The 13,834-nt window shown below is 36.5% G+C and overlaps 1 protein-coding gene across 3 annotated transcripts in view; it reads right to left on the bottom strand.

The window, feature by feature from the left end:
* The window catches only part of PYROXD1 (pyridine nucleotide-disulphide oxidoreductase domain 1), a 20,868-nt gene extending 7,034 nt beyond the window's left edge, over positions 1-13,834 (bottom strand). For 2 of the 3 annotated variants that reach the window (XM_037136561.2, XM_037136562.2), the window contains exons 1-8: positions 13,649-13,834; positions 11,473-11,553; positions 8,902-9,021; positions 6,407-6,535; positions 4,309-4,382; positions 2,665-2,825; positions 1,862-1,962; positions 740-875 (exon numbers count right to left, since the gene is read on the bottom strand). In XM_037136561.2, the coding sequence (XP_036992456.2) occupies positions 740-875; positions 1,862-1,962; positions 2,665-2,825; positions 4,309-4,382; positions 6,407-6,535; positions 8,902-9,021; positions 11,473-11,553; positions 13,649-13,732 (886 nt within the window). In that variant the 5' untranslated portion in view covers positions 13,733-13,834. Of the gene's footprint in view, positions 1-739; positions 876-1,861; positions 1,963-2,664; positions 2,826-4,308; positions 4,383-6,406; positions 6,536-8,901; positions 9,022-11,472; positions 11,554-12,898; positions 13,121-13,648 lie in introns of those variants that run through there. The other variant, XM_037136563.2, reaches the window with a different exon arrangement.

Here is a 13,834-nt window from a genome sequence, read left to right as displayed (position 1 = left end):
AATTTATTGATTTTCAGTGTTTGATTTTGGGTAAGTCATTTAACCTTTGAGAGTATCAGGATTTTTTTAGTTTTTGTTGTTGATGTTATTATTGTTCAAAGGTTTTGCTTCTTTTTAGGGTGGGAGAAGGGAGGAAGAGAAACATCGATTAGCTGCCTCTCTTCACACCCTGACTGGGGACAAATTCCACAACCCACGCATGTCCCATGACTGGGAATCGAACTCCCAGCCTTCCACTTTGTGGGACGATGCCCAACCAACTGAGCCACATTGGTCAGGGCAGTTTTTGTTGTTTTGTTTTCATCTGTAAGATACTCTGATTGACTCATAGGGTTATGACAGTCCAAACACAATGAGTAAAGCCCTATACAATTTAACTTATTGGAAAACTTAAAAAGCCATAAAAAGGAAATGACTTTAAATTATTTCATTAAATTTTATATGGAAATCTGAAGCTTTCTTTTTTTAGAAAGTTTTTCTTACTTTAATTTTAGAGAGAGGGGAGGGGAGGGAGAGAAATATCAATGTGTTGTTGCCTCTCATTTGGCCCCCCAGTGGGGACCTGGCCGGCAATCCAGGCATGTGCCCTGACTGGGAATTGAACCGGCAACCCTTTGGTTAGCAGGCCAGTACTCAACCACTAAGCCACACCAGGCAGGGCTGAAGCTGTTTTTAAATATAACAAGAAAGATGCCTTTTTAAAATAAGTGGTTAAATATCTTTTAATTTTATTACTTACCTTTATCAGTTGTAACTGACTGATTATGATGGTCTCTTGGGAAATTCAAGGAATTCTTCTTAGATAATCTAAATTCTTTCTGAAGGTAGATTTTCTTAACTTCACACATAGTTTCAATGTGAATCTTACGAGAAAACTAAAACAAAGGGAGACTGATCACCATAATACTTCCAGAAAGAATGACATGGGTTACTGATAATGAAAATATTTATAATATACTTACAGAAACTTATAGACAAAATAATTCTTACAGTATAAATGAAAATATACTGGATGACCAAAAATAAGCCTGTGAGTTTCTGTGTGTAAAAGGAATGAACAGAAATTCATCTGGTACTGAAGAGATCTAGTAGTTAAAGCGGCAGGTAACAACAAGGGTGCACTTTTCAGTAAATGTCTCGTTGATAATTACATGTGTATTGTTTTAAAATTACAACCATTATAGACTGTAAAAACCTCTTGAGGGCAGGTCTGTGCCAACTTATTGTTATATCCCAGAACCGTAAAATACTATATTATTAACCCCAGGATCAGAAGATATAGGAAGAAATGATTTTGCATAATTTCCATCACAAAAAGTACACATACCGTGAAGCCAACCCTTCTCCGACCTGCGCAAGGCTGAAAAGAAGTCATGCACAGTAATAAAGACTGCATGTATGCTTCTTACAGTCTCTAAATATCACAGCCTTTTAACGACTATTTAAAAATAAAAATATCTAGGATATAAAATGAGTAAAAGCTAGTCATCTGCTTATCCAATTAAGATAGTAAGTGTATATTTTATTTAGAATCCATCTATTAACCTTCAAAATACTGTAATGTATCTCAAGTGACCCTTGAGAAAAAGATTAATATAAAGTAGTACAGGTGCATTCAATGTGTCTGCGTATAGAAATTCTGTCCTGGGGACCTAAAAAGAAGTCTGAGAGTCAGTTTTCGATGAACTTAACATTCACCTGTCTTGGTGGACATGTGGGCCACGTCCTTTCTTAGCACTGTGGATTCTAAATAAAGTGACCTAGCGATTCTTTGACTACATATCTGTTACTAGTCTTCAACAAACGGTTCCTGAATTTACAGTTGCACTTAGACATGTTTAATCAGCATATGCAAACATACCTCTTTTGTTCCTTTAAGATTCAAGCCTTCATGCCAGTCAGGTCCCAAGGCACTGCCTATATGACTGGCATCAGCTTTGGCTTCTGCTTCCTTTTTCCTTCCTGAAGAGATAAACTCAATTCAAAACTCAAATGATATAAAAGTTGCCAGGCAGAGAATTATGCTTGCGTTCTGCAGTTTTTAGCAATATAGTGATTCTTATACATAAGTACATACAAAATGATTAAACAAAGTCATCTGTATTAATCACTTTATTCATTATTTTACTATTTTGTGACGCAGAGCTATAAAATAATCTTTCAGTTGAGTCTTTAGCATAAACAGCATTTTGGGGATTTTATACACTGGTTAAAATGAAGGTAAGAAGACTGTTAGCCATCAGATTTTGAAATTTTTGTCAATTTTTAGGATGCCCAAAACTTACAAAATTCTTGAATTTTATAAGCCATAAGTTAAAAAAAACCCTCCCTAAAAAACTGTAAAGCTTGTATTTGTTTTTAAACACAATGCGATTTTTTATGAAATTACTTTAGGTGGTGTTGTGTAATTGCAGCATTTGTTTACAAAGATGCGGATGGACTGATTTATTTAATTCACTTTAAATTTCCAGTTTTAATTATACATATTTTTCATAAAATTTAAATATTCTAGAAAATCTAAAAAGTCACACAAAGATATACAGATAAATATTAGCTACATTCCTAGTTCCCAAATATATTTTGCTAAATTTTCTTATGGTCTTTTTCTATATGGTTAAATTTTTTTTTAAATCTGTAAACTACAGAGCCAGATGCTATATTTACCTTCAATTGTATACCTGGTTCTTTTATGTGCAATTTTAGCCTCTGGTTTTTCAGCAATGAGCTTTGAGGTCAAGAATTCAGCTGCTCCTGCATCGAAGAAAGTATTCCCAATTGCTTTATCTTTAATGGCCCAAATTACTTCACAGCCTTCAATTTCATACCTACAAGGAATATTAAAGTTATACAGAGCAATTTCAAAAGTCCGAATAGAAATCATTGTTCCTGAAAATAACAATTCTCTCCTAAGGCCTAAAAATATTTTATGGCAAACTCGAAAAGAATGATTATAAGGAGGAATGAACACTCTTTCAGGATACAAGTTAAAGCACAATAAATAATAAAAGAAATTTAAGCAGTTTATTTCAAGAACATATAAGTGACAAATATGTATACTGGACATCAGGTAAAGTTTTCAGTTTCTACAATGTGGTTACTATTTAATGTCCCACAGCATTCCCAGGAGTGAGAAATGCTTTATCTGGTTATGACGTAATCAATAATGGATGGATGGATGGTTGGTACACAGCTACCATACTGAGAACAACTGACTTCTTTGGTAACGGATATTTTATGTACTCAAGCGTATTTATTACAGAAGGAATAGGATTAAATGTGAGACTGAACACTTTTTAATGTAAGAAAGCATTTCATTGTCAATAAGAATTGCATTAAACTATACTTTTGGTGACAGCTGATGGGGAAAATCTATCACGTGTACAGAAGGATTTGAAGCCCCTCTTTTAGTAAATCTGTGCCTCCTCCATTTTGATACCCTAGTTTTTTCTCTGCATTTTGTGTGCAATGCCACAAATTTCCTAATTACAATAATGACTGCCAGTCCTAGAACTCAGCCAACTAAAAAATTCTTACGGGCTTCCAATGGGATTCATCGTCCTCTAAAAAAGAGGGGTAAAAACCTAGTCTTAGAGTTGGAATGGATGAAATTGAGCAAAGACAGGGTTGTAGCAGATTCCTTATTTTACCACGAATTTGTCCCATGTAATTGGACCCAACTTTCTGCCCTGAAAAATATCCAGACTATTCCACGTCAGACATTTACTGGAAGATTAAATCACAAAGAAAGTAAATCAATGCTCTAGAGACTATAACAAAATATGCTTCAATGATTTTTACTTAAAATATCATCTTAAGACTGCAATATTTTATATTCAATAATGTGTTCACACTTCCCAAACTTCCCAAAACCAGCATCTGGGAGTACCACAAATCCTGAAAACAGGAGTCACAAATTCTTTGGATTTCATGGACCAGACACGTAACATAACTGAGTGAAACAGGATGGGTGTAAGTAATAAAAAGTGATGGGGATTATGACTAGAATCTCTAAAGATGTACACACTCAAAATTGCTTTTTAGTATGGTTCATGCTTATAAAACAGGTGGGTCAAATCTAGCCACTTACCAGTTGATGACCCTCTGAGACCTCAAGCACTCCTTAAACTCATATTCTACAATGACATTTTTGCGACTATCAATTCTATGAAAGCTAAAAAATGTAAGTGGATTTTCATTCTTGAAAATGCATGGAAGACATTTACCTTTGATTTTCAGGATAACAAGATCTTTTCTAGGTTACCAATAATTACACGGATCACAGAGTAGTTCTTAAACATATATACTTACGCTAATTCAAGCGCGATACCACCATTCCCTATGATCATTATTCTTTTAGCTTTAGTAAGCTGTTTCTGAAATTCCTGCATCAAAAACAAAATGGCAGGTTTTTGTACAGTGGGCAATACCAGAAGCAAGAGGCTTCACTGATGATAAATCTCACTTCCCTACTCTGCTAGAATGTACCCTCCAATCAATATCACAAGCGGTCTCCCCCCATGTTTCACCCTAAACTGCCTGTACAGCAATGCCTCTTCTGATTTTCCTTGTTTTACGTCATTAATTTAGAGTACTACTTCGGAACCTCAGCAAGAGGCACTGTCTTTAGTCTACTATATTCCCAACTATTTGACCAAATCAGTGTACTAACACAACACTGATCTACATCCTAGGTACAGGGTTCTTCCTTTTCTTCTTGCAGGGAGTCGATACTCCCTGCAGTCACTCAGCATTAAAATGTGCAGGAACGAGAGGCACACCAGCATAGTGGTTAGGAGCACAAACTTGAGAGTCCCTGGTTCTAGCAGTCACTAACTGCAGGACCATGAGTAAGGTGCTTAACCTCTTCTGCCTCAGACTCCACTACAAATGGAAATGAGAATGAGTATTATCTCAGGTTTCTGTGAGCACTGAGTAAGATGATATGGATAGAGCCATTAGGAATATCACATACATAATAATGTCTAACGTTTATTTGAAAAAATGTGATTACCAGTATAGGGCAGCTAATTCATACCATCACCTTCCCTAACAAGATCACAGTGAGCGTGAAGAACAGCCAGTGGCCACTCTTAGGAGACTTTCAAAAGTAGAGAACAGTACCAATGCTTCAGGATGACATCTAAAGAGCTCAATTCCTCCTCCTACTACGGTGTTGCCATTTCTATTAAATTGACCTCAACACTTAATGTAATATTCAATATATAAATACTGAAATTGACTTCCTAAGAATTCTACAAGAAAAAAAACCTCTTAATTTTAGTTTGAACTCCATTGAAGGCAGTAGATAACAGAGCACTGGGCCTGGAGATGAATGCCGTGAGTTTAAACCACACATCCGATAAACTTAATAATCACCTTCCTATAGGTAAATTAATCTCCCTATTTAAATTTCCTATTTGTAGAGTGGGAATGATGACTGTCACACAGGATTATTATGAGGATTTAGTGAGTTTATGTATGTAGAGGGCCTTGCTGGAAAATAGTTATGATGTGATCTTTGATAATACCTAAAGTGTTTACAAGAAAATAATCAAGTTCTAGTTTTCTCTAAATTCCAAATTATTTAATTAAGAATAAGCTGAAAGTAAACTATCAATTTTCAAGAATATAAAACATTGTTACATAAGTGTAAAATTACCACCTCCTGGGACGTAACCGGAGCTTGAGGTAAGACAGAGTATTGTGATTTGAAACCAGAAAGAGCTTCTTGGCAGTAAGGGTAATCAAACCCTGAAGCACACTATCAAAGGAAGTGTATAAGGTTCCACAGGTAGAGTTTCCCCTTGCTGGGACAGTTGTCACTATTCTTAAAGGGAACAATAAAGCAAGTGACTTTTTCTGTTTTAGGACTATCATGATTTTGTACCACAAAGATCTTCTGAACATTATTTTCTCTGTTGAGCAGTAAATTCAGTAAGTATTACCTTCTTTTGCAAGAAGGTAAATCACATTAGAGTGCAAAGCAGATCACTGAATTATTTAATGCAAAGATCATTGTATTTAATGCAAAGAAGATCATTGCATTGTTTAGGTTACAAATCACATGCTCTCAGTCACAGTAAAGAGTGTGTGCTCAGTGTGTGCTCGGTGGTAAATGGTGCCTTTCAGCATGGTCGTGAAACTTATGACATCGAGTAACAGAAGGAACACAGAATATCAGCATAAATAGAAAACAAGACAAATTAACAACGAAAAACAAACTGAAACTGGCAGTAGTAGAACATTATAACTACTTTCTGGTTTGTGGGACATGAAACAAGAAACCTCCCTTCTGCACCTGCAGTTTAGGAATTAAATTATAAGTGGAACACTTTCAAATGTAGAAAAAGACATCTGAGAAAAGAAACTTTGTGTTTTTTCCCCATGACCCAACCTGAAGTATTACCTGAGCACTATCTGTATCGCGAATTCCTAATACATAAGGATTTCCTTCACATATCAACTTTGGTTTAGCTCCAGCACACAGACAGAGTTTCTTATATACATGCTGACTGCCATCTTCTGTTAAAATACACTGTAAAAACAAAGCAATGAAGGGGAGAAGGGAAGCATTTACACATGGGTATAATTTCATTTTACATTAAACATTCGAAAACACAAAGGCAAAAAATATATTAAGGTTGCCTCTTGATGACACTCAGTACTTTGTTACAGCAAATGCAAAGCTAAGTGAGCATTAGAATACATTCTTCAGTCCAGCAATTCTTAATCATTTTGGGGCCATGAATTATTTTGAGACTCTGATGAAAACTAATCTTTCTCCAATGGAAGAAAAGGCATATTCACATAAAACTTTGCATAAAACTTAGGGACTCTCATGATGTTTGGAAAGAAATGAACTCAGGTTAAAAAGTAAACATTTTAGAAATTTTAAGTTTCTTAGTGGAAGTTACTGTAAGAAGATCTAGTGATTCTAACAGTGTAGTACCTTAATTTCTGTTACGTGTATAGGGGTGTGTACAGGGGAGTAACTAGTGTGTGGTAGAAGAGGTTACAGTATGTCTTCTTAATTTAAAAAAATTAGAAGAGCTAAAAAAGTATTGATAGTCTTAAGTCCAAATAGCAATCACTTTGCCAGCAAACTACATGCTCTTTGGGAATATTTTAACCTAAGTGACAAACATGTCAAACTTAAATCTTAGCATGTACTGGCTTTAAAGATATTTATATTAATTTTTAAAAACATCAATGAGTCTAAAACATATTAGGAACCATTGTTTCTGTTCCTTAATATTGAATGAAAATCTATAGAGAAGTAGTGGTATTTAGGGAGCAGATATACATGAGATGCTGGAGTTAATTAACACTTGTGCAATGTGTTTGGAATTATGAAACTTGGGAAATCATAACATAGCACTCACTACCTACTGAGACATTTGTCACCCATGTGGACTCTTCAGCTGCATAGCAAACACATAAAACCAATAATCAAACATGGTAATGGGTGGCACTCTGATTCATTCAAAAGTCTAAGTTCCCTCCCAATTCATTAGTACAGTTTAAAGCCTACTTCAATTTGCAAGCTAACTGACATGGATGAGATATATACACAATATATAATGAATATGTAACTACCAGTATAAGTATTAAGAACTTACTCTGGTGTTTTTGATTCAGATTTTCTCAAAACTCAGTACTTTTTCTAAATTGTTTTCCTGGCAAATTATTTGTGTTTCAAATGTGTACAGGTGCTTTATTCCTAAGGACAAATTCATAAATTAGAGCTGTTTTAGAGAAAATACAAACTCCACTTCACATCTTGTCTAAAGCTTATTTGAGGATACTGGTACTCATCTGATAACATCCTTCTCTGAGATGGCCTCACTCCTGAGACTGTCTTAGTTTGGGCCTTGTATCATTTGAACTATTGCAACCAATGCCTGATTTGGTTGTTGGCCACCAGCCACTCACTGCACCCCAGTTCATCCTTGACACTGCTGTCAGCTGTACTTCCCTACAAGAACACCTACTTTATCACCCCTGCCTCCACTTAAAACCTCTCTACTATTTCTCCATTGATTATAAATGAACTCAACTGCTTAGCATGACATAAGAAGCCCTTTATTTATCCCACTGACAACCTCACTGTTCCACATGCCCCTTTTCCTTTCTTTGGGCCTTTGAACATAGAGTCTCCTCTTCCTGGAATGCCCTTCTACATCTGGAGAACTCTTAATTCACCTGCATTTTATTTTTGAAAGATTTATTTATTTTTAGAGAATAGGAAGGGAGAAAGAGAGGTGAAGAAACATCAATGTATGAGAGAGACATTGATCGATTGCCCCTCTCATGTGCCCAAACTGAGGACCGGGTTCACAAGACAGGCATGACTAGCCCTGGCTGGGAATCAACCTGTGACTTCTCGCTTTGGAGAATGACGCTCAACCAACTGAGCCATACCAGTCAGGGCTCACCTGTATTTTAAAACACAGCTCAAATATTACTCAATCTGTGAAGTCTTCCTAAATATCTACCATCAGAGCTCTGATAATATTTCAATGATGGTGCTTTTCACATGTCCATGCAATTATCCACACGCACGTCTATATTCCCCACGACACCGAGAGCTCCTGGGAGCAGAGTCCTTCTACTATTGCTTACTCCTGTGCCGTAAGCACAATAGTGCCCAGAAAACAGTGGACACCATATAAAATGTTAATGATAGTCTGAAATGCAAAACTGAAAACACCAAAATGAAACTAAACAACCCCAAAAAACTCACAAAAAAGTGTAAAGTATTATTCTAATACTGGAAATCAATGTCACTAAAATTTACTTGCTAGAGACTTTGGTGGTGGTACAGGTGGGGTCAAAGGAAGTCAGGTGAAACTCGTCACAATTAAACAAAGAAAAATGACATTAACGAAACAATTCTCTTACATGTTCTTCACTCTTCAGTTGCTTTACTTCAGATTCTATAACCTTAATGTTTGGAAAGCGGTTTTCTAACATGGTACTTGGTTGTTCTTCAACATCAAATTCCTCCAATACTTTAGAAACCTGAGTTAGATCAAGGAGATAAAAACATGTATTTAAAAATATTTTTCTTCCAAGAGTTTTAAATAATAAAAACGATCCATTTCTTTTTATACACTATTCATTTCACGTCCATAAAACAAGATGACCTAGTCTTTGGCCTCTTCTTTCCTGTTTCCAAAATCACTGGCATCCTCTTGGACTCACTTTCCCTCCTGTCCTACTAAGACTCTACTGTGGATCATTCTGTCTTTTGCCCAAACCCTTTACTTCCTTCCTCTCTTATCCTTAACCATTAATTACCAAAAAACCTTCCAACCATAGATCAAACTACTTTCTTTCTCTAGTCCTATACCCAGCCTGCTACCGAAGAACCACACAGCTTGCACATTGGTATGTGACCTCAGTTGCTCCTTATACACTGCATGGAAATCCTACTACGTGGCCATAACAGTTCTCAAACTTTTTAATTTTGTAACCCCTTTATAACTCTTACAAATGATTGAGCAACCCAATGGGCTTTTGTCTGTTTGACTTATACCTAGCAATATTTGCTGCATTAGAAATGAAAGCTGAGAAAAAGTTATATTACTCAATTCATTCAAAAGTAACAGTAAATCCAATACATGTTAAACAGATTATAATATACTCATTGAAAAATAACTACTTTTTCTGAAACAAAACAAATTAAGTGAGAAGAGTGGCAGTGTTTTACACGTTTGTAAATTTCTTTAATGTCTCCCTTAACAGTACTGATAGCTGCATATCTCCTTCTGCATTCAAATTGTTAAAACATGCTGTTTAGCATCGCAAATATGCAGTCCTTTCAGAAAATAAAAACTCAACAGGTAATAGTTTCTTAAGTTTACATACAATGTAGAATTTGAAACCATATGAAACAATTTTTCATTCTCTGTTATGGTGAAATCCATTGGTTTATCCTGCACGTTGAATGGATCTTGTAACATCATACACTATCATATGTATAATATTGGTTTGCTATGTTAGGGAGATAGTCCAATTATTGACTCATTTCATAGTAATACAATACAAAATATCACATTCATTACTATCACCAACAATCTCATCGGAAATGTCTTTGGTACTGTAAGGTCATGGTGAAGAACGAGTTTTGCAGATTTCCAATTTTTGCTTGAAAGCTCTAGTTTTGTCCTAATGCCAACAAATATTTCCTTGAAGTGACGGGCGCTCTTCACTCATTTTCCAAATATGAATGGCCACAATTTGTCAGTCATTCTTTCAAGCTGATGTTCCTTCATAACAAGTAGCTAGTTCATTTTGCAACTTAGCAACTGCACAACTGCTTTTCCTTAAGTAACACTGTACTCCTGCAGGCAGAGTGCTTTAGGCATCCATCCCAGTTCATCATACAGAATGGTAACCAGATGTATATTTAAGAGTCAAGATTCAGTAAAATTAACATTTTACTGGCTTTTTAAAAATGACTGTGTAGCAGTGAAGAATAAGATGACTACTAGTGCAGCTTAGCCACCACTGTTTTTCTAACATCAGTGAAAATGACAATATAGTGGGAAGAGCAAATAACATCTTAGTAATTTATTAAATCCCTCAGTGACATTTATAAACTTTCACCATTTTAATGTTCCCCCAATTTATTCCATCCTTTTATTTCCATATATATATAACATACTCATATATATTCACATGTTAGAATATGAATGCAAAACTTTTTAACAGGTGAGGTACAGGATCAAAAACATTTGGAGACCATTGTTTTACTACACTATGACCAAACTGATCTTAGACTCCTATTAGAATGTTATAATGTATAATATAAATTCATGGAACTACAAAATGTTCTCAGATGCTTATTACATATATGAAACATTAATTATCCACAACTGTAAACTTGTCTCAGAAGCACTTCTGACTTGTAAGCACACATATACACATATTTATAATAGAAGTATACATGCATATATATTTGCATTAATATTTAGGTTTCATAGCATCTTTCCCAAAAGAATATTATTTTAACATATTTTCTTTTTTTAAAAAAAGCTTTTATTTATTTATTTATTTTACAGAGAGGGGAAGGGAAGGAGAAAGAGAGGGAGAGAAACATCAATGTGTGGTGGCCCCCTACTGGGGACCGGGCCCACAATACACGCAGGTGGCCTGACTCGGAATTAAACCTGAGACCTTTTGGTTCACAGGTCCCAATCTAATCCACTGAGCCATACCAGTGAGGGCTAAAATATTTTTTGAAAAATAATTCAGAGTGGGAGGAAAAAAAGAAAGGACTAGGAATTTAGTATTATTCTGGGTGTTTTTGGTATTCAATCTGAATAATTCTAAACTTTGAGATATAATTTTAAAATAGGTATCAATAGAACATCTGCCATTTAAAACAATATAGTACAGTTACATTAACTGCTATGCAAGCTACTGCAATTTTTAAAAATACTAAGAAAGTTATACAAAAGTTCTTACCTGCTTGAAATTTGTAACTGCTTTAATAACAGGAGAAGCCGTTACCAGGAGAATCTCTTCTGATGGAAACTGAATCGCCAACTTATTTTTAAAAAGTAGGAAAAAATATGATAAATAACTTTAAGTAATGGAATATATGGCATGGAGGATGAGAGAGGGATAATGCAATTTTAATAGAGTTACTGACTGAGGAAACTAAAACCTAACCATTCCTCATCTACAGGTTTCTATAATCCTGAGTCTTGTTTTATATTTACGGGGCAGTGATGAGTACTGTTCTACACTGGTTATCATTTAAAATGAGTAATACATTCACACTAAACACTAACAAAGGTCTGAACAAGAAAAGTGACATAAAGAGATATTCCATATTTACTTAAGCAACTTTATATGCCAATTTAAAGTTATCATACAGGGGAAACAATCCTCCTAATTAACATGTAAACCAACTTCTATATATTGTAAAATATTTTCATTTGCCTTCAGTACGATGAAATTACAGCAAACCCTCATAATAAACATTTAGAATCCTAGCACTTTCCTGAAGTGCTTTGGCACTTCTGTCCTGCCCCTTCCCTGCTCAACCAGTAGACAGTCTCTGGGAAGACCAAGCCACTTCAATAGTAGCCTTAACAAAATTTGGTGGTTTAACTTGCTATTGTTTCATTATTTTCCTCTCCCTACAAATCTCTTTCTCACTTTAAACTTCTTAAAAACATTTTTCTAACTCACACTCCAGTTCCTCAACCCCACCAATCTCTATTTCTGTGCCTACTATGCTATTAAAACTAAACATGTTCAGTTAAACTATACATCCTTAAAACCCAGATTCTTTTTCAGTACCACCTTAAACTTTCTACAGCATTTGACACAATCATTCTCCCCATCTTTCTTTCCTTCGTATATTCTGTAATCCCCCCTCCTCGCTTTCTGTTGCCTTTGCTAGACCAGGCCCTCAAAACTTTATTCTACTAAAATCACCTTTGAATTGTCCTTCCAGTCCCGTGTTAACCAGCTGCCTCTGTCCCGCATATTACAACTAATCATCTTTTAAACTTTTTCATTTGATCACATTACCCCATTGCTCAAAGTCATCTATGTGTAAGTGCCTGATAAATTCTTAGCATGATTTACAAGATCCTTTATAATCTGGTCTCTGCCAACCTTCCTGGTGTCATCTCTGGTCACCTCTCCCAAGCACCATGTGCTTTAAGCTTTGCTGCTCCCAGATGATGCCAAGCTCCTCCACTGAGGTGGTGCATTGTGTCCCTTTGGAATGTCTGTCTTGTCTAAGCGGTGAACTTGTACTCATTGCTCCACTCTGAGACAAAAGTATATTGAAAGGATATCTCTTCCCTAATTCACTCTCTACCAACTGAACAGGCACCCCTAAGGAGTAAACGGGCTGCTGAAATGATTTATTTACATGACTCTTCCACTAGGCTGCGAATCCGGAAAAAGAAGGTACCACGCTGCTGTGTTTAACTAATCAATCCTTAACACTGCCTAGGTCATAGGTGTATACCTGGTGAATAAATGGAAAATATATATTAGGACTAAAAAAGTAAAGGTTTAAAAACTCTTGAATTTCTCGCGCCATTCCGTATGACTTCAGCGATTACTTACGTAAACATCATATAATTTAGTCCTTTTTTGGAATATAAATACATGTACATACGTTCTGGTTATTCACGATACGGGAAAAAAATCACTACCTAGCTGCATTCCATACTTAGCTGGTTGTTTTAGGAAACATTACTAGAGATGAAATACTGTCTATCTCGGTAGTTCAAAGTACAGGAAACTTATGCAAGGGTTACGATGCGCCAAGGCCTTGGCACCTATATAGAAACTGAATTAAATTATCTGATTACCATGGAGGATTAATTTCCTGACCAAGTACTTTCTAGTTACAAGCCTTCCTGTCTGCTGTGACATTACTAAGACGAGGCCTGTTCCCCTCCCCTCCACCCCGCTACGCGTCGCAGGTGAAGGCTGCGGGGTCCTAGGACGGCATCAAAGGCCGCCACGCAACTTCTACTGTCGGGGTCCTGAAAGCAAGGGGGAAAAAGAAAGCGTCTGAACAGGAACCCAGACGGACAAGGGGAGGGAGCCTCCCGCGCCCCCCGCGTCCGGGGTCGAGGAAGAGGCGGAGCCTCACGCACGCCCACTATACCTGCTCCGCACAAGTGACACCCGCGATGCCGCCGCCCACCACCACGAACGTCCCCGCCATCGCGGGAGGGCGCGCTGCCTCCATGCTCTCAGACTTCCAAGAGTTCACCGACTACTCTGGGGGAACCACGGAGGATACATTCACTCCCGCAAAGAAATCTCGGGGGACGGTCGCTTCCGGTGCCCG

Source organism: Artibeus jamaicensis, unplaced genomic scaffold (assembly GCF_021234435.1).
Source record: "Artibeus jamaicensis isolate MK-2021 breed Jamaican fruit bat unplaced genomic scaffold, CSHL_Jam_final contig_233, whole genome shotgun sequence".
In the NCBI taxonomy this organism is placed as follows: domain Eukaryota; kingdom Metazoa; phylum Chordata; class Mammalia; order Chiroptera; family Phyllostomidae; genus Artibeus; species Artibeus jamaicensis.
The sequence above is the reverse complement of the archived record's forward strand: the minus strand, read 5'-3'. Positions and strand labels throughout refer to the sequence as shown.